Source organism: Vidua chalybeata, chromosome 1 (assembly GCF_026979565.1).
Source record: "Vidua chalybeata isolate OUT-0048 chromosome 1, bVidCha1 merged haplotype, whole genome shotgun sequence".
Classification (NCBI taxonomy): Eukaryota; Metazoa; Chordata; class Aves; order Passeriformes; family Viduidae; genus Vidua; species Vidua chalybeata.
In genome coordinates this window covers 144874009-144896926 of record NC_071530.1, presented here as the reverse complement: position 1 = coordinate 144896926, position 22918 = coordinate 144874009, and the positions used below count along the sequence as shown (strand labels likewise).

The 22918-nt window shown below is 44.2% G+C and overlaps 1 protein-coding gene across 1 annotated transcript in view; it reads left to right on the top strand.

Moving 5' to 3' along the window:
* The first annotated feature begins 1697 nt into the window (after positions 1 to 1697).
* Positions 1698 to 22918, top strand: part of KCNQ3 (potassium voltage-gated channel subfamily Q member 3) — a 185923-nt gene continuing 164702 nt past the window's right edge. The window contains exon 1 of the mRNA XM_053959614.1: positions 1698 to 2029. Within this exon, the coding sequence (XP_053815589.1) occupies positions 1698 to 2029 (332 nt within the window). The remainder of the gene's footprint in view (positions 2030 to 22918) is intronic.

Genomic DNA, 22918 nt, shown 5'->3' with positions numbered 1-22918 from the left:
CTGCTCAGATCATAAATCCCTCAGGAATGGAACAGCAGCAGATAGAGTAGGTGGCAAATATGCTTCTGAGTCTGGAAGGGCTCTTGGGTGTTTTGGCATCTCTTCAGGAGATACCAGGAAAACTCCCCCATCTGGAGGAGAACCTCCAGTGAAAACCACCAGCAACCTGTAAGGCCTTGCATTATTTTATTTTATTTTATTTTATTTTATTTTATTTTATTTTATTTTTAAAATTTATTTTATTTTTTTCATTTTATATATACTTTTCTAGGCCATTTTATAATTTATTTAATTTTATTGCATTTTATTTTATTTTTAGACCCCTTCTATCCTCCCAAGGTGTAGCTATGCGAACGCCCAGCCCTGAAGGCAGGTTTTTACGCGACAGCAGCGCTCAGAGGGGATGCTTCTAGCGCGTTGTGGAAGAAATCCGAGGGCACCAAAGGTGTAAGGCACACAAAAGCTTGTCTCTTCCCTTCTTCCTTACAGACAAGAAACGGAAAGGAAAAGGGCCCGCGGCTGTTGATCACATCCCGTCAGGTTTTAGGTCCGAAGACCGGACCAGGGTGCGGTTCACACGGCAAAGCGGAGAGAGGGGAGTCCTTGGGTCGCACGGGTCGGGGAGACCCCCGGCTCTGCAGCTGGGCTGGGACCGGCGCCGCTCCCTGCAGGAGCCGCTCGGGAGGGCACAGGAGCAGCATCCAGCATCTCCCACGGGAGATCCGCGCACAAAGGCGCTGCCCGGCCGTGCTGCCCCCAGCCCCGGTCCTCGGGCGGAGGCTGCGGCTCGGCTCGGAGCGATCCGCAGCGGCAGCCAGCGCCTCCAGCCGCCCACTCGCCGCCTCTCCCGGCATCCTTCATCCCCATCCTCCGCTCCTTCCTGCTTCGGCGGTGGAAGCAGCCCCCCGCCGGGGGCCGGGAATGCCCTCCCCTCCTCTCCCTCCCTCCAGCCGCAGCGGGGGAGGGGGGCTGTGATGCTGCAGGGGGATCCCCGGGAGCCGAGCGGGGTCTCCCCTTCCGCCGGCTGCCGGGATCTCCCCGCTCGGCGCGGGCGGCCCCAACGGCGGCTGCTTGGGGGTGGCACCCAGGGGGTGGGGGGACAAGGTGGGGGGCAGTGCCGTGGCGGGGGGCCGGTGCCGGTGTCCCCCATACCGTGGATGACTCGACAGCCGGGGCTGGGGGAGCGGGGGGCGGGCGCCCGGCTATTTGCTGGCTGCATACAATGGGCCACTCCCTAACGTGAGGGATGGGGGGAGGCAGGAGCTGGGAGGAGGAGGAGGAAGAGGAGGCGGGGTGGGGGGGGGGGGTTGGAAGAAGGGGCTCGGGCATCGGGCTGGTAAATAAACTCCGCGATGATTCCCCTCCCTCGCGCCGGCCCAGGTGCGCGCCGCTCTCCTGCCCGCCCGCTGCCCGCCGGCGGGGGTGACCTGACGGGGATGTGACCGCCTCCCCCTGCCCACCGCTTCTTACCCCCTTCCCTCCAGAGATATATAAATATATATATATGTGTATATATATATATATATATATATATATATATATATATACAGACACATACATTCACAGATGAATATATATATATAAATATATAGAGAAGTCATTTTGGAGGGAGGGACGGGGAGCTCGGATCATGGCCCTGGGGCTCCCGGGGCTGTCGCCGCCGATCTGCAGCTCGCCTCCGGGGCCCGCCGGCGACCATGGGGCTGAAGGCGCGGCGCGGCGCGGCGGGCGGTAGCGCGGCCGGCGGGGCGGCGGCGGCGGCGGGGCGGCGAGCGGCGGCCGGCGGCGACCCCGAGCAGGGCTCGCTGGCCCTGGGCACCGGCGGCGACCGCGACGGGACGCTGCTGCTGGAGGGCGGCGGGAAAGAGGAGGGCGGCAAGCGGAGCCCGCCGGGACTGGGGCTGCTGGCGAAGACCCCCCTGAGCCGCCCGGTGAAGCGGAACCACGCCAGGTACCGCCGCATCCAAACTTTGATCTACGACGCCCTGGAACGACCCCGCGGCTGGGCGCTGCTCTATCACGCCTTCGTGTGAGTACGCGGAGCGCGGAGCGGGGCTCCCGGGGGCGCGTCCGGGGCTGCCCCGGGGGGCTGCGCCCGGGGCCACTGTTTTGCTTTATCATTCTCGGTGTAAGGCGCTCCGGGGGCTCGCTCGGGCGCAGGCTGTGTATGGAGCAGGGGTCTGATACGGGGTGTGCTGCTGAGCGGCTTTATTTCTCTTATGTCGTCGGGTTTTCCAAAAGGAGCAGCTGCTTTTTAACTCTGTGTTTCTGTCTTGCCCGTACCTCCACGTTGCCTTGGAGTGGCATTCCCGAGTCTGTGTGTGTGAGGCACTGGAGGAGGGATGCCAGAAAAACCAAGCTCTGAGCGGTTTTAAGGCTCGAAGTGCTTCAGGGGAACGCGGCCAGTTCAGCTCAACCTGGAGCGTGAGGTTCAACTCGCTGTTGCAGACCGCGAGTGAACCGATTCCTCCCGTAGCTAAAAGCGTCAAATGAAAACCATCGGGTTTCGGTCCGATAAGCATCACCTCGCAGTGCATGAAACCCGAGCACTGCAGCGCTGTCAACTAGAAAGTTACACTGACCACAAGTGAACCGAGAGGAAATAAACTCGTTTTATGGCCCATAGGTGACAAGTCAAGAGAATGACAACTGGTTAGCATTCCTAAAAATTCTGTTGCCTTAAGTTGTCATAAACAATATAAAAAAGATCATTCTGTGCACATCACAGAATGGAGTTGGCAGAGTCGTATTAAAATAAATGTGTGTTTTAGTGTTGTGAATGTGTTTGAAAACCCAGGGGTTTATCAGTGATCACGGTGGTACTGTTTTTCTTTGGCACTGTAAGGTGTGCAGAGCTCTATGTGACAGAGGATTTAAGCAGTGATTTTTGAAATTGGTTTATTTGCCAAAGACAAAAAAAGCTCTCTAGGCTGCATGGGTTATGAGCCTGGATCTCAGGAAGTACTGATCATTGGCATAGTCTTCGCACCTGCAAATAAACAATTTGAATGTAGGCCTGTGATTTTACCTTCAGGCACATTTTTATTGATGTTCACAGTGTTTTAGCCCTGAGCAAGAATTAAAAGGCAACTACTAGAGTGCTGCTTGTGTACCACTCATTCACTGCTGCTCCCTTCTTCTCAGTTGATGTTGTTTATTCATCAAGTACATCTTGGGACTCTGGTCCCGTTTTCCAGCTTAAAATCTGAAACTGTGGAAACTAGATGCTGTGACACTTTTTTGGTTCTTTCACCTCTTTTTGCTGTAGGAAAACTTGTGCTAGCAAGCAGGGAGGGACAGCACTTGAAGTGTGTTTTGCTGGGAAGGCTCTTTGGTCTGGAACTTGCTGTTAAGTTGTGTTCAGTATTGCATAATGTCCTGAGGAGAGTGACAACTGGACAGAGGGGCACCCCTTTCATCCTGCCTTAGCCAGCCCACACACATAAGTGAGGCTTTAGCACACAGCAGAGCATTCCAAGCAGTTTGCACCCCTCTGTGGCAGCTGGGTCAAATCTGTGTGCAGGCTCATGCCTGGATATAAGCAATAGGACAGTGGACGTGTCTTGAGAAGCTCAGGTGAGCTGAGAGATTCAGACAATTGACAATAGTATAATTGAATATTGAATTCATTTAATTGAATAAAACAATTGACAATTATTTGCAGTAGTATAAGAATTTCCAAATTACAGCATTCATTTTAGATAACTCTCTAGATGTGTGGTTGACCTTAATATGCAATATTATGCAATATAGATCACAGAATGGGAAAAAATCATGGTGTTTGTACGGTTTGATCCTTCTTAGGAGAGGACCTGACACTGTGTGGTCAGCTTCTCTTTGGTGACTACTCAGTCCTGCAAAACTGAAATGTCAGTCTTATTCACAAAAGTCAGCAACAGGCTTGTGAAAATCATCAGTGCCAAATTCAATATTAATGAAAATGAAACAAAACAAAGCACTTCTAGAAGTCTTTATCCTTAAAGGAAGTAAAATGCACAAGTCTGTCAGCCCAGCATAGACACTCCATCCCTCCCCAGGACATCCAGAGGATCTTGCTGTCTAAGTTGGCCCCACTGTTCAGCCTCAGCTCCCTTGGAACTCAGTTGAAGCTGTGGGGTCTTACCTCACTGTAGGATCCAACCCTACAAAAGGAATCTGTTGAGAGTGATGGAAGAGTGTGCTGAGATCTGGCTGACAGGCTTCAGAGCTTGTTCCTGCCACTGGAGAAGGAAGAGCTGCTTGAGAGCAGGAGCTGTGGGGAAGAGGCATCGAAGTGGATACCCAAAGTCTTTCTTCTTGCCTTGAAATGAATTGTCTTTTAATGTTTTTTCCTTCTTTAAAGGAGTCTCTCTCATTTGGATGTGCTGCTGTGACACGGTGTAGTTCCATCCCAGCAGTCTGCCAGTGCTTCTTTTCACACTAGAACAGTTTACACTTTTCCTTGGGAAGGTGTACAATTGCCAGTCTTCCCATAAAATCTACAAATTTGATCCTGTTTTAATTTTCAAGGAAAGTCCCATTTATGTTATCTTAATGGCATATTGCGATTTGTCTCATCTTCTGAGTATCTTTGCAGTAGGTGCCATGCACCCAAAATTAACCAGTAAGATTGTTGCTGTCAAATACAAATAACTAGAGAATAACCAGCTGAGGGCCAAAAGGGATTTCAGGATGGCTGGATGTGATGAATTCCTTATAGATCCAAGCATTCAGAGGTGTTTAACAAAGAGATGATGCAAAGCACTCCAGCATTGTGTATATCCCCGGGTTTGGGAGGCAGGTAGCTGCTGATGCAAGAGGGTTGCAACTTTTCAATACATGCTGAGGGCGTTGTGTGAGGGGCGGGAGGGGGCTGTGAGAAGGTCTTTGTGAAAGCTTTTCATGCCACAACTTTTGAAAGAGTGGTACAAATGGGATCTTGTTAATTCATACAGAGATGCACAAATGGCTGCAGAGGGGTCAGGATCCTGTGTGGATCTCACTGCTGTAATGTGCACATAAATGAGGCCCCAGCACTGCCTCTCATAAATGCTGGCTTTAGTTGGCATTGATGAAATGATTCAGTGTAAGGAAGTAATTCAAGGAGAGCTCATAAACAGGATCAGGCCCTGCCAAGCCCTAGGGACAGAGGTGCAGTTGAGAAAGGGAGTAATTCCTGATGGCAATTTTAACATTCAGCTTTCACTGGCAGTAATTAGAGAAAGTGCTGTGAGATACTTTCCTTGTGATTCTTCCTTCTTCTTTCTTCTGCACAAGTGAATTTATCCAAGCCTATCCTTGGGGAACTGGTCCCTAAAGAAGCCAACTCTGTTTCCTTCACCATCTGAAAGCATTTGTTCTCTAGTAGCTCTACTAGACAAAAGATTTAGGTGTCACTCATGATGTTCCCCTTTGCTGGGTCACCAGGGTTCATGGTGTTCTTGGCAATATGGAATGTCTTAGTGGTCCTACTTGGTAAGAAAAAAATATTTTTCCCCATGAAAAATTTCATGTCTGTAAAGCTAAACTCTAGCTGAACATTTTTAGAATAAAATAAAATAAATAAAATAAAATAAAATAAAATAAAATAAAATAAAATAAAATAACCTGAGATTTTGAGATATTTTTGAGATATTTCATTTGGAAATGTCTCTTGGGGGTTGCAGGTCAGGCTACAGCCTATCCCTTGTTCTTTTCTGAGCTCATGTCACTGTAGGTACAGCTGATGTTCCCATGATGTTCTGTATTTTCCTTTGTGTTAGGCAGTGCAATATATTGTAGGAAACCCATGCAGTTGTGCCTCGTGGGATGTGTTCTGTGGCCAGGGAGACAGACTCAAGACCTGTCCGCCTCCACAAACCATCCAAATGCTTTATTTATGCACAGCAGCATTAATGAGTAGAATGAAAAATTGAAACAAGTAAGATTTTTATTTTTCCAGTGTTGTTTTTAGTTGTAAGCACATAATATTTGGTGGGTAAAGGACAGAGTACAGAAAGGTAACATAATACAGATTGTTTGGAATTGCAATTTGTGGAAAATTTTTAACCTGACTTAAAGAGAGGATGAAGGAGAGGTAACTAGGAGATATTCTCATTTTCATATCATCTTCTGAGACAATTACAGCCTTTACTTTCATGGAAAAAAAGACTAGGTAAAGGTTTGGCATTAGATATTTCTTTCTGGGGAAGTGTGCAATATCACCTGCACTCTGCTGGTGTAGATCACCACGATGTACCTGCTGATGCGAGGGGGAAGCCATGGGGAACATTAGAGAACCCTCCTCTGTCTGCCATGCACTTTTCTTTCAGTACTGCTTAATACCTGGAATAAAAAGAGGAGGCAGAGTCATGTGATCTATCAAATCAGCAGCATTTCTGGGAAGCACCGGCAAGCACCTCTTGCATGACTGGTTGTAGGTGGGTTGTTTGCAGGAGAGAGTGTCATGGGATTTGGAGAACAGGTTGAAGGTCTGGAGGCTTTCCATTATTTTCCTCTTTGCCCTTCAGGAGATGCTCCATAAGATGTGCTTACCCCCCAGACTCTGTGAGCCACCTGGAGGGAGATGGGAGAAGGTTTGGGGTAAAAAGAGGGACAACTATGAATCCTTTCTTGGCTTTTTTTGCATGGACTCGTATCTAAGTGAGTCCCTGGAGCAGCAGAGCCAGCCTGGTCCATTAGCGAGTGCCCTTTGCTTATGTGTGTGCCAGTATGAGCTCTGCTTTAATTATTTATGCTAATTCATCATAATGCATGGATAAATATTCTGCAGTATGCTTTGTAAAAACTAATGAAGTCTTAGTCATTGGAGACCTAACCACACACCTCTGCTCTTGCAGCTCCACCGAGGCGTGCGGAGCCGCCCTGGGATTGTGTGTGGCTTGGGGGGATGCGGCTGTAGCTCAGCCGCTGGCATCAGCTGGCACGACAGAAGAAAGCTGGGATTTGCTGGGGGGGATGACAAGGGGTAGCACAGCCTGGGGAAGCCACCACCTGGGTAATGAGTGGCTGGTGATCCCCAGCTGCAGCTCTGGAGTCCCTTCAGCAGCTCACAGGTGCCCAATGCTTGTTTAAGCATCCAAACTTCCTTTGAAATTATGGACCAGGCTCTGTGGTGGGAATAAGTATTCACCTTCAGCCTCAAATCCGTGTGCTTTGGCATCAGTGCTCAGAGCAAGACCCACTCCACCGTGGGTACCCGCAGGCTGGACTGGTTTGCCCTGTATTCGATGTTGCCATGATTGTGCTGCCACTTGTCAAGTTTCTGTCCTGCCATGGCTCGTGGAAGCTGCAGGCACAGGGCTGCATGGTGCACAGGGTGTGCCTCAGTGTCCCCCAGGCCCCTGCAGGTCCCTGAGCACCCTGCTGCAAGTTCACAGCTGGATTAAAAAAAATTCATACATATAATGCCAGTCATATATAACTGTGTGTTTCTGTGTGCAGCTGAACATAAAGGTGCCCCAGCCATTCCTACTTCTCCCAAACGTCACCTCAGAATCCACTCAACCAGCACATTTCTTTTTTTTTTTATATCTTCAAATATAATTTGATTGAATCATTTTTATTTATAGCTCACCCAACATGTAAACCTGTGCATGTATGTAGAGCATAATTCTTATTCCTTGACTGTCAAAAAGTCCTTTGTGGCATTGAGATGCATGTGGAAGGCCAGATAATGGCATGCATATTCAAGGACAAGGTCTGAACTTGAGGAATTTGATTCAATAGCTGGAAGAAATTTTCTGATCAAAATTGATCAAGTGAGCATTAAGATAATTTATATGTTCTTTACAAACATAAACAACTGGTGACCTTAGACACAGCCAGGTGGCTGGGTACTACCATGATCAGCCTTGCATGGTATAAATAAATTATACTGTTTATTCTTGCGTTTAATAACATTATATTCCCTTTTTGTATTTAAGAATGCCATACTCTCTTGTGCATGAAACTTTACAGAAAGAATGGAGCCATGCATCTGCTATTGCTTCTGGCAGATACTGTATTAAATGGGATAACTTAAATATTAATAGCTTTGTAGGGAATAAGCTCCACAAGAGCTGTTAAGTGTATGCTGTCTTCTGTCTTAGGATGGTAGCTGGGAAATTTAGCATTTTCTGTGGAGAGAGGGACATGCCCTGGGATATTTAAGTTTTGGTAACCTACTTGGAAAAAGGCACATTTGGAGAACTTCCAGTCTGGAAATCTGTAAATTGCCTTCCCCGGTCTTAAGTGAGCAAATTGCATAAATATGTGTTTAACTTGGAGCAAATGAAAGGTCCCACTGAAGTCAGGAGGAACCTATCCAAGGTGGCACTGAGGTAATCCAAAGCAGAAGAGTGTGCCTGGGATTTGGTGGAAAGCAGCATGAGGTACCATCGTCTTCCTCTGTACAACCAGCTCATCGTACTACTCAAGCCTGGTGGGATCCTCCTAAGCTCAAGTTCTTCACAGGATCCATCACCCATCTTCAGCCTTCCCACAGCTTAATAACCACCTCTGGCTGTAGTCACCAGGATACCATCTTGTCCTCCTTAGTGGTGCAAACCATGCAGAAGTGAAGGTGTAATATCTCTAAATATTACACCAATCTCTCTGCTAAATCTCAGTCTGGAGAGATGCTGAGACCCTGACATGAGACACATCTGGTGTCTCTTGAGATGGCTTTTGCTCTGACTCCCCTCTACCTCGTGATTAATCTTGCCAAAGTCTTTCCTGCTTTAATTTTTCTCAGTTGCTGTGCATGGTGGTGGAGCTGCAGAGATCCATTGTAAGGCAGTGACAGAAGAGGAATCCTCATCCTCTCTGGGTTGCTGTTGTCTTTTACTTCCTTTGACTTTTCACACTTTATTTCATTTCATGGATACTTGGATCTTACTTGTCTCTGTGTTTTCAGAGCTGTGGCTGAGAGCTGCATGAATGTGCTTTGCACTCCTTTGGCAACCCGTGTTAGTTTGTGATTGCCATGTTGATTCTCCAGTGGTGCTTTTTTTTTTTAATCTCAAGTGCTTTTATATTTAATTTATTCTATCCTTACTAGTGTTTTGATCACCTTCTAGATTAGTACCTCACAGTTTTGCTAATATTCAGTTTAGTTCTTTTTCTAGATCATTAAGGAAATAGTTAGTAAGGCCAGAACTAACAAACACAATTCATATTTCATTAAATAATAATTTCCCTGCTTCCTGGTTAATACAATGTAATTTTTGTTAGGGTTTTATTTATAGCTCTGGATGCAGTTTTTAGTGTCATATAGTTTCTCCCAGCCATCTGAATTAATACTAAACCAAAGATTTTATGAGATATTGCACCTGTGTCAAAATTGCAAATATTTCCTCATTTCTTTTTGTTCAAACCTGAGTTTCAGGCTATGTTTATCTGTTTAGTTCTGTGATGTGCTTTTAATTGTTATCTTTCCATCTCAGATTTTTCATGCTTTTGACATGGTGTGTATCTCAAACAACAAAATAATTAATTGATCCTGGTGCCATCCACCACTGGAGTAGAGATAAAGCAATGCTGAAAGCTTAAATATCCCAAACCATCCAGGTCCTAGTTCTTCTATGTTTTATAGGAGCCATTAGAGTTGGGCTATACCTAACTTTAGGTCAATGACAGTGATGTTAATCTTAAACCAGAAGGCTCTTTACAGGACATTCCCCACTGACTGTAAATTCAGAGTGTAAAATTTTTTGCTTTCAGTGGGGATGGAGGAGAAGCAAGTGCAGCTGTTGAGGGACTGATAGTGAAATCCCCAAAGCTCCTGGTGGGGAGCTGCCCACCAGTTCTCAGCAGCGCAGTGTCAGCTCTGCTTATCTTTGCTCCTCTCATGCCTCTCCATGCAGGCTCAGAGTGTTTATGAGGAGGGATTACACCCTGAGGAGGGAATGTCAAGAGCAGCTGATTGAAATTGCAGGGGAATTTGTTTAGGAAGGTAATTACACAAACTGGAATTTGCTCTTCTACCTTTGCTAACACTGTTGCTCCTGTGAGATGTGCTGGGAGAATTTCAATGCACACAGCTGAGGCTCCCTGATCACACCTCAGACACCTTCTGTGCCCTGGCACCAGATGCAGCCCAGGACCAGCCTTACTCTGCAGCTATGACAGCAGCTTTGCTCATGCCCAGAGCAGTCATTAGCCATGTTTTGGCTAATGGTCAAAGCTGTGCCAGGTGTGTTCCCAAGCAGTGACACACACTGACAGCAGGACACTGCTGGGTGGTGGTTCTGTTCTGAGGTGACTGACTGGGCACAGTTCAGCTGCTGCCACAGACCTGGCATTCCCAGTAGGAGTCTGGGTGGGGCTCCCTGCTCTGGAGGCAAGTGAGGTCAGTGGTGTGGACACCAGTCATGCCAGCTGGCCTCAGGGACAGAGAGCTGGGATGAGCATCTTTGGGTTAGAACAGGCATAATTCTTATATGTGAGATCTTGCCACTTTTAGGTTATCCTCCTGGGTCCATGCAAAAAACCACTTTCTGGGATAGAATCTTAGAATAATTTAAGTTGGAAGAGACCTTTAAAGGTCTAGTTCAACTCCACTGCTGTGGGCAGGTACGCCTTCAGTTTCAGCAGGTTGCTCAAAGCTCCATCCAACCTGGCCTTGAATGTTTCTGGGGATGGTGTGTCCACCACCTCTCTGGGAAACCTGTGCCAGTGTTTTATCATCTTCATTGTAAAAAAAATTCTTCTTTATATTTGGTCTAAGTTGATGCTCTTAGTTTCAAACCATTACCCCTGGGATAAGACCGTTCACTTAGACAAAGGCCCAAGAAATCCTACCCCGCTGAAATAATACAGGTTTCACTCTAGGTGTGTGTTCAATACCATATTCTACATTCTACATCTTTTCTCCTTCCTGTTCATGGGACTTTGCCATGGCTTTTGCCTTTTCTGTTTCAACACTGCTTGTGCTGATCAAACTCCCATGGAGGTTTCAACACTTCACCCCCACATCTTGGCATATTAACAAAAATATACATTTTTGTGATAGAAATCCAGGAGGAAGAGCCCACTGATCATTCATTAACAAACATCTTGTGTAAAATGTGGAGATATTCCTAGTTGTGTGGATGCTGATATTTTGCTATTTCTCCTGATTGTGTTTCACTCATTATTGGAGATGTTGCTCCATTACCTTGTCAGGTCTTGGGTGCAGAGATGGGATCTGGCAGAGACTGGCTCATGACAGTTCCTGCTCTCAGAATATAGTACACATAGTACAGTGCTATCACACAGTATAGTGTCAAATGCACTACTCTCTTCGGTGTTAAATTACTTCCACAAACTGCATTTCCTTGCTTTTCCTCAGGGCTTGAGTGTCAGTCTTTCCACAATGGGATCTATCCATCTAGCACATTATCTGAGGTAGCTGTCTGGAATTCTTTTATTGCTGCTAAAAAAAAAAAAAAAAAACCAAAAACAAAAAACAAACAACAAAAAAAAAACAAAAACAAAAAAAAAAAAACAGAAAATGGAAATTTCTGGAGTGCAATTAATCTCATTCTAAAGACAATTTTAAAATGGGTGAGATTAATCACATCTTACAGCGCCTAAAACTTTTCCCTGACTACAAATGAGACCTCATGGAACTAATTTAAATTTAGGTATTTGCACTGAAAACACCTGAGGAATGTGAAATTTTCTGCCTGACCTGAGGGGCAAGGATCAAAGCCACATTAGGACAGCTAAATGTAAATTTGTTCATGTACGGTTCTGTGTGTGCAGTAGGTATTTAGCTTCTCTTTATAATCAGTGGAGATTTAGTCAATACAATCAATAGATTTTAGGGTGGAATTCATCCAACCAGATGTGGAAGTCTGCTTTACATGGAGATAAATCACAGCTTCAGTTCCACTGAGCAACTCTCCCTTGTCTAGCAGGAGTTGATCTTTGGTAAATATCTGCAGTAAAAGCCACGTTTAGACAAATGAGTTGTACTCTAAAGGCAAGAGGAATATGATTCTTATTATTACATAGACTTTTATTAGTATAAGGCTCAATTCTAATTCTCTTTCTTCAAGAGCTTTGTATATGTTGCTAATTAGTATCCTATCCTATGACAAGCCTATAGTCATCCTTGACCTTCTGCCAAAGAAAATAACATTTCAGTAGTTTAAAGGTCTTTCTCTAGTTGGGACTTTTGAGTTTAACTTTCCATCTTCCTTTTGTTTTCTGTTTTGCCTTGGGCTTTATCTCCCTGAGCTCTCACACAAATTTGCTTTTGATTTCTGATGGTAATTGCAGTTGATCTTGAGGTCACATTCAAACCCAGACATAACTACCTGTTGTACTGGGCTTCAAATATAAGGCTGTGATTGACTGTTTTTTCCTTTGTCTCTTGTGTTTACCTGGGCACAGAAGCTACTGTGCTGGGAGTTAGCCAGCATCAGTCTTCCTTCTTCCTATTCCTGAATTTCTGTCCATTTGCATTGGTCCTCTTGACTACATCACTAAAAATTGCCTCCCAAAATCAATGAACAGGCATCACTGTTTTCTAGGGGTCTTTTAGGGATCAGAAAACATTTTGAGGGTGGCTTGAACATTGTCCTTTTAAAGCCTGTAGCAAGGTCAATTCAAACGACCTGATGTGAATGAGGGTGATCATGAGGGTCATTCGTGGGCCCAGACAGTTTTTTAAGTGCTACAATTTTCTGTATAAAATTGGAGATTTTGCAGATCTGTAAGCACCACTCAGTATTTTCAAGGGCATGCTCACTTTCATACACCAGCTGAAGCAGGATACCAGCATAATTGAAGATAATGTTGAAAATCATTGAAAAACTGTATGAAATCTGAATACATGCAAATGCCCTGACATAAAGAAGTGTATTTGGGTGGTGATGTATTCCTTTAACAGCTGCTAGTTTGTGTTTTGCTTGTTTTTGCAGAAATACTGAGCCAGCAACTGCTTTTAGTCATGTCAGTGCAAATGTAGAGTAAATCTATTACAGTCAGAGGAACAATTGGATTTGGCTGCTGCACCACAAGCTTGTTCTGGACCCAATACAAAATCTTTTAATCTTTATGGATATTCTGCTAGTACCAGAGGCCAGGATCAAGGTCTTGCACAAAACACACTTGTCCTCCCACTAGTGTAAGACAGCTTGAGGAGCGAGGTAAATGGGAGAGATGGAGATCCCCTGGCAGAATACCAAGTGAGCACCAACCAATACCAGAGTTGCCAGTATTCACTCTGTGCTGGTCACAGCCTGTTTCCTTCATGTTGGGAGCTGGTTTATTCAAACATGAAGGCTTTCCTTCCCTCGTTGCTCCTCAAAGATGAGCGAGAATTTTTTCCTCCCTCATAAATCCAGTTAATTGGGTGACAAATCCAGTGTAGATAAGCTGGGGAAGTTGTGCAAGTGAAGGGCTGTCTTTCTTCACATTTTTTGGTGTAGGTCGTGTGTGATATTGGGGCTGTAGGACGGAGTTGACAAGTGCAATCATAAAACCTTTTAAAATGGAATATTTTAGAGGTCTCCAGTCCAGTCCACAGAGCAAGGTTAACTTCAAAGTCAAATCAGGTTGCTTATATCCAGTTGAGTTTTGTGCAACTCCATTATATTGTGGGGAACAATAAATTTTGTTGCTCTTTGCAGAGTATGTTGTTTAATGTGTTTCACATAATGTGCAGACTTCCGGGCCCAGAGTCATGGAGAGTTTTCTTCCTTCCCACTCCATTTACTCCTCAGTGTGCATGGACAGAAGTGAGCTGTAACATCTAGTCAGAGATGCTGGCCAGGTCAGCCCACTGCAGGGCAATCAATGTTCATATTTAGCTACAAAGGAAGTTGTGTGTCTCTAGGCTAACCCAAACCAGTGTTGTCTGTGTTTGGAGTACTGACTCTGGGAAATGCTAGGTTTAGTTGCATTGATCAGTAGAGTTAATTGAAGATAGGAGATCTTTCCCAATGACTTTTTTTTTTCTTTAACAAAGGTTGTAATTTGCTATTTCCACCATTTTTTTCATCATTCAGAAGAATCATTCAGTCTCAACTCTACAACTCCTTCTCACTTTCTTATCTCTTTCTCCCTGTCCCTCACTCAATCCCATCTTCCCTTTTTTCCTTGGTGGCATTCATCACCTCACTACTGAAGAACAGCACCAATCACTGGATCCTCCAGCTCTGCCTTTCCTACATTATGTGACTGGGACAGCAGAGTTAAGTTTGACTTAAAATCCCTCAACCTATGTGCTGATAGCAGGTTGATGGAGCTGACATGTCGAGTTGTCTCTTACTCATACATAGCTGTATTTACTTTTTTGATCATTTCTACCCCTCTTTTTTTAACTTTTTGGATTTTGACATTGGGTTCACCTATGTCAGGATTAGAACTGTGCCTCTATACCCCCAGAGTCAGGACTCATAATGAATTCCTTTATCCATATGGAGCAAGGTAGTTTAGGTGCAGGAATTATCTGTGAATCACCTTGTGATGGGTATATGGCATCCAGGGGTAAGGTCCTTCCAGTGGGCCACCTGTGACTTAGGGCAAGGCTTTTTGTGTTCCTACACAAACAAATTCTTATAGGAGAAGCTTGCAGAGCTGTTGAGATTCAGGCCCACACACCTCTGAGTCACAGATCCTGATCACTCTTTGCCCAGGGGTGGTGATGGTGTTGGGAAAGAGTGATTTATTGATGACCTGTGGAGGTAACAGTTTCTTTGTGGTGACTCAGCTGTTCTCTCAAGAAAGAGGGAATAAGAAGTGGAGGTGGACACCCATTTATCTTCCCAGAAAGGACACAAATGGAACTAATGTCTGTCCCTGGTCTCAGTGGTAGGAGGAAGTGGTTTAGGAGCTCAGCATAATCCATGACCTACATGTTACTTCATGCACAGCTGATATCACAGCTGCAGCTGTTGCTCCCAGAGTCAAGATGATAATACCATGTCCTGGTTTGCAGCTCCATTTGCTGCTGGTGTTGATAACCAAGAAATTAAAGACGGGAGCTCTTGGTGTGCCAATAAATGGACAGCAACTTTCTGTAGCAATTGAGCACATAGCCAGGGCTGAATGCCTGAGTCACCACATTCCCCAGCAAATGGGATGAGAAAGAACATTGCTCCCAGAGACCAAAGAAGGACATAATCACCTCCAAAGCAATGTTTTTTTGGACACCATAGGGAAAATCTGCTGTTATAGAATAATACCTTATAGTTTTCTGGAAACAGTAACTCTAAAGAAAACATCATTAGGAGGAGTGAAGAAAAGAGGTTTTGAGCAGATGGAAATCTGTCTTCATTGGCAATACTTGTTTTCACTTACTCTACCATGAGTTAATTTCCAAGCAACTTGAAGTAGATAATGTGTTTATTAGCATTAATCTGAGATTTCCATCAGTGTTTGTTCCAGACTATGAAGACAGAGTTTCTGTTTTACTAGAGGGCTTTTTAATTGCATAAATGATGATATAGCACGATTGGAAAGTGATGCAAGATAAATTCAGTCTATACATAAGGTCTAATAGCAGATCAGATATCTGCTGAAAGAATTAGCACAAGAAATTATCAATATTCCACTTGTCATTTTTAAACCTAACTTGGAGAATTTTCTAGAAGACAGCTGTAGACTGTATCTTAGCTGCAAAATATGGGCTAAATCAATGGTTTTGTATATTCTTGGCTGGTGATTAAGCAGGACTGCAGGATATAGCCAGGAATATGTTGGGTTTGGGGATTGTTGTTTTCTTGGATTTTTTTTTTTTTGGTGGTGTTTTTTTTTTTTTTTTTTTTTTTAATTTAGCAACAGATAAGCAAATGAGCAATGAATTAACTCAGGGAAAGGAGATTTACTTGTATCTTAACTGTATTGTTAACATCATAATGTAACATAACAGAAGTAGTAGCAGTTACAGTAATTGTGCTGGGATGCTTAAGATGAAATGTAGATGTCTTCCCTGTAAATGTCTAAATGTGTCATTTCAATCTCCTCAGATGCTGGTGTAAACCACGGCTACAGGAGCATTGCTGATCTTGAGCTCATCCTGAAGTAAATGAGACAGTGATTTACCACACCCCGATTACCAGCGACTGTGCCAAATAAATAGGTATCCCTTGACTGTAAGAGAAGCTTCAACACATGGCTTAGATGTAGAAATCTACATCACAAACACTGAGGTGAATCTCATCCTAATCACGTTGTTGAAGGCCTTGTGGGGATAATAACTTTGTGGAGTACTCTGGACATGAGGATAAAACAAGCCAGCCTTTGTGGCCTTGAGATGACTTTGCCAAATGCTAAAACCCCATGCAGTCTAAAGTCCGAAACACCCTTCTCAAAACATGTAAATGCAAGAACCAAGATCACCAACTTTCTGCAGTTCTGAATTCTGATTCAGTCTTGTACCTAAATCTTCTTTTGATGCCCTTTAAGCTCACCTTATGGTGACCTCTGCTGATGTCCCCCTGGTTCCATGTGCATTCAGAAGGTAAATCTCATTTAACAGGTTTGCAGGACTGGGCTCAGAAATTGTTGCTGGTCTTTCTGGTCAATGTAGTTCCTACATTGATGGCCAAATAATGATTGCCAGAATGTGATGTTTTGGTTTTATTTTTTTTTTCTTATTGGAAAGGGCTCTATGTCAATGTTATTGCATTCAGAAAACAAACACCTAGCTGTATCTCTTCAGTTATTTTAAAAAGCAATTGCAATATGGTGATTTCTTCAGCTGTCAGCTCTCTTGAAGAGTGGGATGTAAGTTTTAGGTGTCCATGCAGTCTCTTTGTCTCTGATCCTGTAAGGAGAACAGATGGACCTGTCTGATGTCTGCTTGTCCAGAGGGAAAAAAAAAAAAAAGATTTTCAGCCCACTTGGTTAAAAAAAAAGAAAAAAAGGCAGAGGAAATAATAAGCAATAAAGCCCATGTTTTTCAGAGTGAGGTAAGACAGAAGACAGCAATAGCTCAGGGAAGAAGCCAGCATCTTTGAGAGCAGTTCCAGTGATGGTGACAAAACAGCAGCTGAGCTGCAGAAGGAGGCAAGGGAGATGTTGAAAACAAATGTGCAATAATAAGAGGAAAGAGGAATAACCTCATTGTGACATATAGAAGAGAAGGAGGAGGGAAAATAAGTCTCCTCCTGTAGGTCAACATGTTAGAAGTACTTAATGGAGGTGCTGCTTCTATAGAGAAAATGACTTCATTGACCACCTGGTGCTTTGGGCGCTGTTTCAGGCAAGTTCCCTATTTTCGTCTAATTGCAAAGTATCTGCAGTGTGAAACCTGATGTTGCTGTTGGTCTGCAGGAAGACTCTATGTGCTCTGGATGTGCTGAGAACAAGCCCAAGACCTGCTCAGCAGTGAGGAGTCTTGCCCAGGTAGTGGAGGAAAGCAGCTGTCTGTTGCTTGAACTACTCCTGCTCTGCAGAGAGCCAGGGGGCCGTGATTCCTAAGGTGGATCCATTGTCTTTACACATGTCATGGCTGTCATCTGCTCTTGGCAGCACAGAGCTGTGAGTTCTATCCTGACACCCAAAGAGTAGGAGATTGAAGCTTAGTTTGTTACTCCAGTGCAGAGCTGAGCCCTCAGAGCTGAAATCCTAGGATAGTGTGCTTTGTGGCAATTTGGGCTGTCCTGGAACAGTGAACCTCCCTCTCTCCCCTACATGCTCATAGGTCAACTCCAAGCCTGAACAAAGTGTGAAGAATAAAGAGAGACACCAAAGAAGCTGCATCTTCTAGGCATGTTAAATGTAAGATAAAAGAGGAATAGCTTAGAATCATTCATTAAGGTTGGAAAAGACCTTCAAGGTCATCATTCATTGACTAAATACCACCATGAGCACTAAACCATATCATGAGGTGCTACATCATGCTATTTTTGAACATTTTCAGGATGGTGGCTCCACTATTTCATTCTCAAAACTAAACTTCATTCTCAAACCTGAGATTTCACAGGACTGGGAGAAGCACATAATGAGGTGATGATTTCAGCTGTTCTCTGTTCTCATGGCCTGACAACATTTCTCTTCAATAAGTTTCAGTTTCTTTACTTCTGTATTTCACAAAACGCCCTACCCTGCAACATGGTATCAAGGTGCAAGATCTTTTGTAATTCTCTGTTATTGCTTTTATATAATTTACCTGATGTTCCCTGCAGATTGGTTGTTGTTTGTTGGGTTTTTTTACTTTTTTTTTTTTTTTTTTTATTATTTTAAGATGAGGCAGAGGACAGTCACTGGTCTCTCTATGAGTCAGCAAGTCTACCATAAAATTAGGGTTTTACTCTGAGATTAATCTTCATGTCATGGCACCCTTTTTAAGTTCCCAAATAATTTTTAGTGACAATAAGGACATTATTAGCAGTGTGCAGTCATGATAAGTCAAAATGAATAGGAGGTGAATGTGATGGCAAAGGTTATGTCTGACATACCTATGAATGTGTGTTTGAAATGGTGTAGTGCCACAGAGTCACTGCAGCCCTTATTCCTGTTTGGATGTAGCAAGTGCTTTTTTTACTAACTCAGAAATTATTTGTAGTGTATTTATATATGTTATAGAAGCACCTTCAGGGACAAACAGAGATTAAAGCCCTTTGGGCTGTGCATCTTTGTACTCCCAGAGTATCCCAAGCTTCTTCCAGTACTTCTAGGTCCCACCACAGTGCTTCCATAAAATCTCCAGCCTTCTCCTGATAAGGTCTGGACACACCTGCCCTCCTCAGAGTGATGCTGTTCACCCTGCCCAGCCATCCCTTGGGCTCTGCACTGCCCAGACAAAGCAAAGAGGATCCTTGTCCCAAGCTGGGGACAAATTTGTACATTTTAGTGCAATACAACACATAAGAAGACACAGAAAATGACTGTGATTACCAGTTGGGTCAAGTATAATTTAACAAGAAAGCAGTTGTGCTTACTGTAATAATTAGTAGTCTCAGTGCTTCAGTATTATTATTATTAGTGTTTTGCATGTATGGCACAGAGACAAACGTCCTGCAAGGGAAGACTGGAAGGAGCATAGTGCTGGATTTTCTGTTTCCCACAGAGTGCTCCTTCCTTGCTCAAGGGACAGAGAGTGAAAAGGACAGTGTGAAAAAAGTGGGCCAGTGAGTAGGAAAAGATGGTATCTGTGGTGGAAAAGAGAGTGGTGTCATTCCAGGACCAGCAGTGGTTCAATATTAATAACTGTTCTTTGATACCTGGGGATTAAGCCCTTCATGGTTGTTTTGGGAAGACATTGGGAGTTAAAGGTCAGGGATCACTTGAGAGACTGTCCCATCTAACTGGCCTTTAAATGATGTTCAACATGCATCTGCAAGGCTGGCATCCTCACTGGCAGTGTCTTCACTTATGCCACAGATTAAATGACTTTCTTAAGGCACCTCTGCTTTGTCACTTCTCCTGAGAGGATGTCACTGTTCCTGAGGTGGGACTCAGTGAGAGTGCAAGTAGTGGACACACAAACTGTAAATCCTGCTATTTTCATTCACAGGGGGAAAAGACAAACCAACTAAAGGCTGTCATGTTTGAGGGCTAATTCAGCTTCTTTTTTATCAATTCAGTTCACCATGGATGGAGCTACTGACTTTGGGAGTTGGGGACTGTTTTGCTCAGTGCTGAAGAGACAGGAGTAAAAATTTGATGACATTAATTCAAGAACATGTATTGTTCTATGGCTGGTGTGTCACACATGGTCAGTCTACCAGCTGCTCTCATATGCAGCTAGCTGCTCATACCCAGCTTGTGATGGGGTGGGATATTTTTGACTAGTACTCCTCTTTACTGGTGTGGTTGGGTTTGTGTTTCTGGAGGTCACATCCATTTTATTCTCAAACCATGTTTTTCAGCCACAACTAACTCAGAATCATATGCAAGCTCCTGGTAGATTGGGTAGATTTATTTGATTCACTTAACCTGAAATCTGTGGTTCCATCTCATTTTCCTTAGCCTATTGACACTGGGAGGCTGGAGGGTTTAAAAATGCAGCCTGTGTGCATCTTCTGCTCCCACCTGTGGTCTGTCTCATCTCTGCCCTTCCTGCAGTGCCCTTTCTCTGATGGAAGTGCAGAGGATTTAGGGAAGCAATCAAAAACAGACAATCATATAAAGCTGAGGTTTTGTTCCTTTTCTGGGCCACCCTGAGCTGTTGAGCTATAGCCTTTCATGGCAGTTGCTGCTGCATTTTGGAGATACATGAGCTAAATCTGATGCACAAACCTTGAGGTGGGTTGTGATCCTTCAGCTGGCAAGTGCTCATGCTTGTTGTTTTTATTGTTGATTTATGCAGACAGGCTGAGGTTGGCTTTGTTTCTGGCAACTCTGGAAAGCAAAGCTTGTTTTCCTGTCTCTGGATCCTGTATGTGGTGCTGCTGCAAGCAGGGAGTGGGGGCAGAATTGGCACAGGTGCTGGATGCTTCTAGCCCATCCAGCTCTCCCAGTCTGCATTGTCTCAACAAATGGGTTTTGCTGCACAGTGTCTGGTTTAACCAAAGAGGAAAGTGATGGTGAGGAGAGAAGGGCTGGAAGGGCTGGAAAGGGAAGTGAGGTTTTGTCATTCAATGGTCAAAACTTGTTACAGTGAGATGTCACTGGTAGCTGCAGCTTGGAGGGTCAGTAGCTGAACTTTGCTAATTTTTCTCCTATTAGGGAAGGTGGAGCAAGCAAGGAAAATGGAAGGCCTGTTCATGGGAAGTAGGACTTAAAATATTTGTGCAGCAGCAGCAGCAAGAACCTAGTTATAGTCTGTGATCTCACAGAAAATGCAGATTAAAAACTGGTCTTTGCTCAAAGACCTTACAATTTTAGTGTAATAGGGGTATTTACAGGTGGATCCAGAAGAAGAGGGGTGAAACAAGAAGCATTAGCAGTACTCACACTAGTTTGCCCTCAGTATAAACTGTTAATAATGTTGTATGTACTACAGGAACAGCTTATTTGAAGAAAAGCTATTAGAAAAGTCAGCAAGGCAGCTTCATGCATCTTTGCCTCTTCCAGTTTATGCCAGAGCAACTAATAGATTTGGGGTGAGTGCAATAAAGATCTGATACACGATCAATAAAGGCTGCCACAGATCTGTTAGGAGCTGCTATTCCCAGCAGGAGGCAAGGCAAAGCACAGCAGGAGCCATGACTCAGGGCTAAGTTGCTCTGTCAAGGTGGTCTTGCAGTGCTTGGGCTGTGCTCTAGCACAGGGCTGAAGCCCAGCCCTCAGTGGTAAAGCTTTCCTAAGGACAATCTGCTGTGATTTAAAAAACATTGTGGGTGCTTCTAGTGGAGCTCCTCTGCTCCATGTCAGCTCCTCAGCCTTAGCTGGAAATACCAGGAGATAGATCCTGGATGAAACCTGCAGGGTCCAAAAGGCTTCCTTCAATAACAAGCAAATGGGCACTTTCTGCTGGAAGGTGTTTGTGGTGTCTCAGGAAAAAACGTAGGAGCCCCATTAGCTCTCTCAATTCAGCTGCAGAAGGATTTTCCAGAAGGATCCTTTTCTTGTCTGTAAATACATTGGAGGTTAACCCTGAGCACGGGAAAGAAAAATGAGTGAGCAGGTCTGAATAGCGTGCTGGAGGCTCTCAAAGAAACAGTGTGACTTCAATGTAGCATAAACTGAGCTGAAACTTGGCTGAGCATTCTGGTGAAGATTAAGTGAACTAAAAGATAAACTGGCTGAAGAGAGGCCTGTAGTACATAAATGCCAAAAATAAGTTTCTGGCAAAGCCCTAAGACATTATGCCTATCTTTATCGTTCAGTTTTGTGTCCTTTGGCTCTGCAGCCTCAATACTCCAGGGAACAGCAGAGGTGGGAAATCAGAATTATATGTGTGCAACTAATTTTAGTAATGCCGCTATGGCACATCACTGCTCACTGATTTATTTAAATCTCTGGCTAGAAAATTGCTGGTTGTGGAGGAATGAGCTTATTCTGGAGACAACAATTGGAAAACATTAAAAATGAGACGGACAAAATGTCTTTCGGATTTCCATCATTTCTCATAGTAGTCAGCTATAAAAAACCCAAACAGCTTCCTTCAAAAAACCCCAAAAGAATTCCAAGGTATAGATAGCTTTTATGCTACAATTCTGAGTTGGAGAACTATAGAGGAACCAGAAGAAGCTGCTCAGTGTCTACATATGACTTTTAACTTGGAAGTGTAACCACTTTAAATGTCACCATTGATTTCACAAATGACTCTATTGATGTTGAACAATGTGGCCAGATAATACATGTATCATAAAAAAGTCTGGTTTTTTTCTCCATTTTGGTGTTTTTAGACCATGTAATTAAAGCAGACATTATCTTCCTTTGCTCTAAACATGCTGTTGGTAGGATTTTCCAGGATTATAGTACAATGTTGATATCTTTCAAAGGACAGTAACTATCAAACTTATCTCCTGGTGTGTAATGCACTTGTAACAGGCACTGGCACTGATAGCAACAGGGGCACTCCTGTAAACTCACAGACCTGCAAGGCACAGGCTCAGCCCCTCACGGCTCAAACGGAGAAGTGTTTCCAAGTTGTAGCTGTTCCTATTTCTGCATTACAGTCACGTCCCAGGCACTTCTCTGGCTGTGCAGGGGAGGGAGATGCGATGGCTGAGCCAAAGCAGGGACCTGGTCCCCCTCAGAGGTGCTACATCCTTTGAGTCTGTCACTGAGGCTCTGTGCCTGCAGCCCTGAGCCTCCAATAGACCAGGGAAGAGCTTCCTTACGAGCCTCTGCTGTGTGACAGGACAGTGAATTTAATGGCATTGTTGCCATGGCAGGAAGAACTGAATGGGTGGTTACAGCAGTGGTTAGGGTTTGCTACCTCTTTCCGATTTAGGTAATCCTAGTCTCCAGTGCAAAGAATATTCTACCCAGAATTTTTATTTTCTGCTTTAAGTTGTCAGTGCTTTTTCAAACAGAGCATTTTCTAGAAATTGATTTTTTTCTGGATACAATCAGTTTTTGCGCATGAGGGGTTTTGTTGGGGAGGGAGATTTCCTTGTTTCAGGCA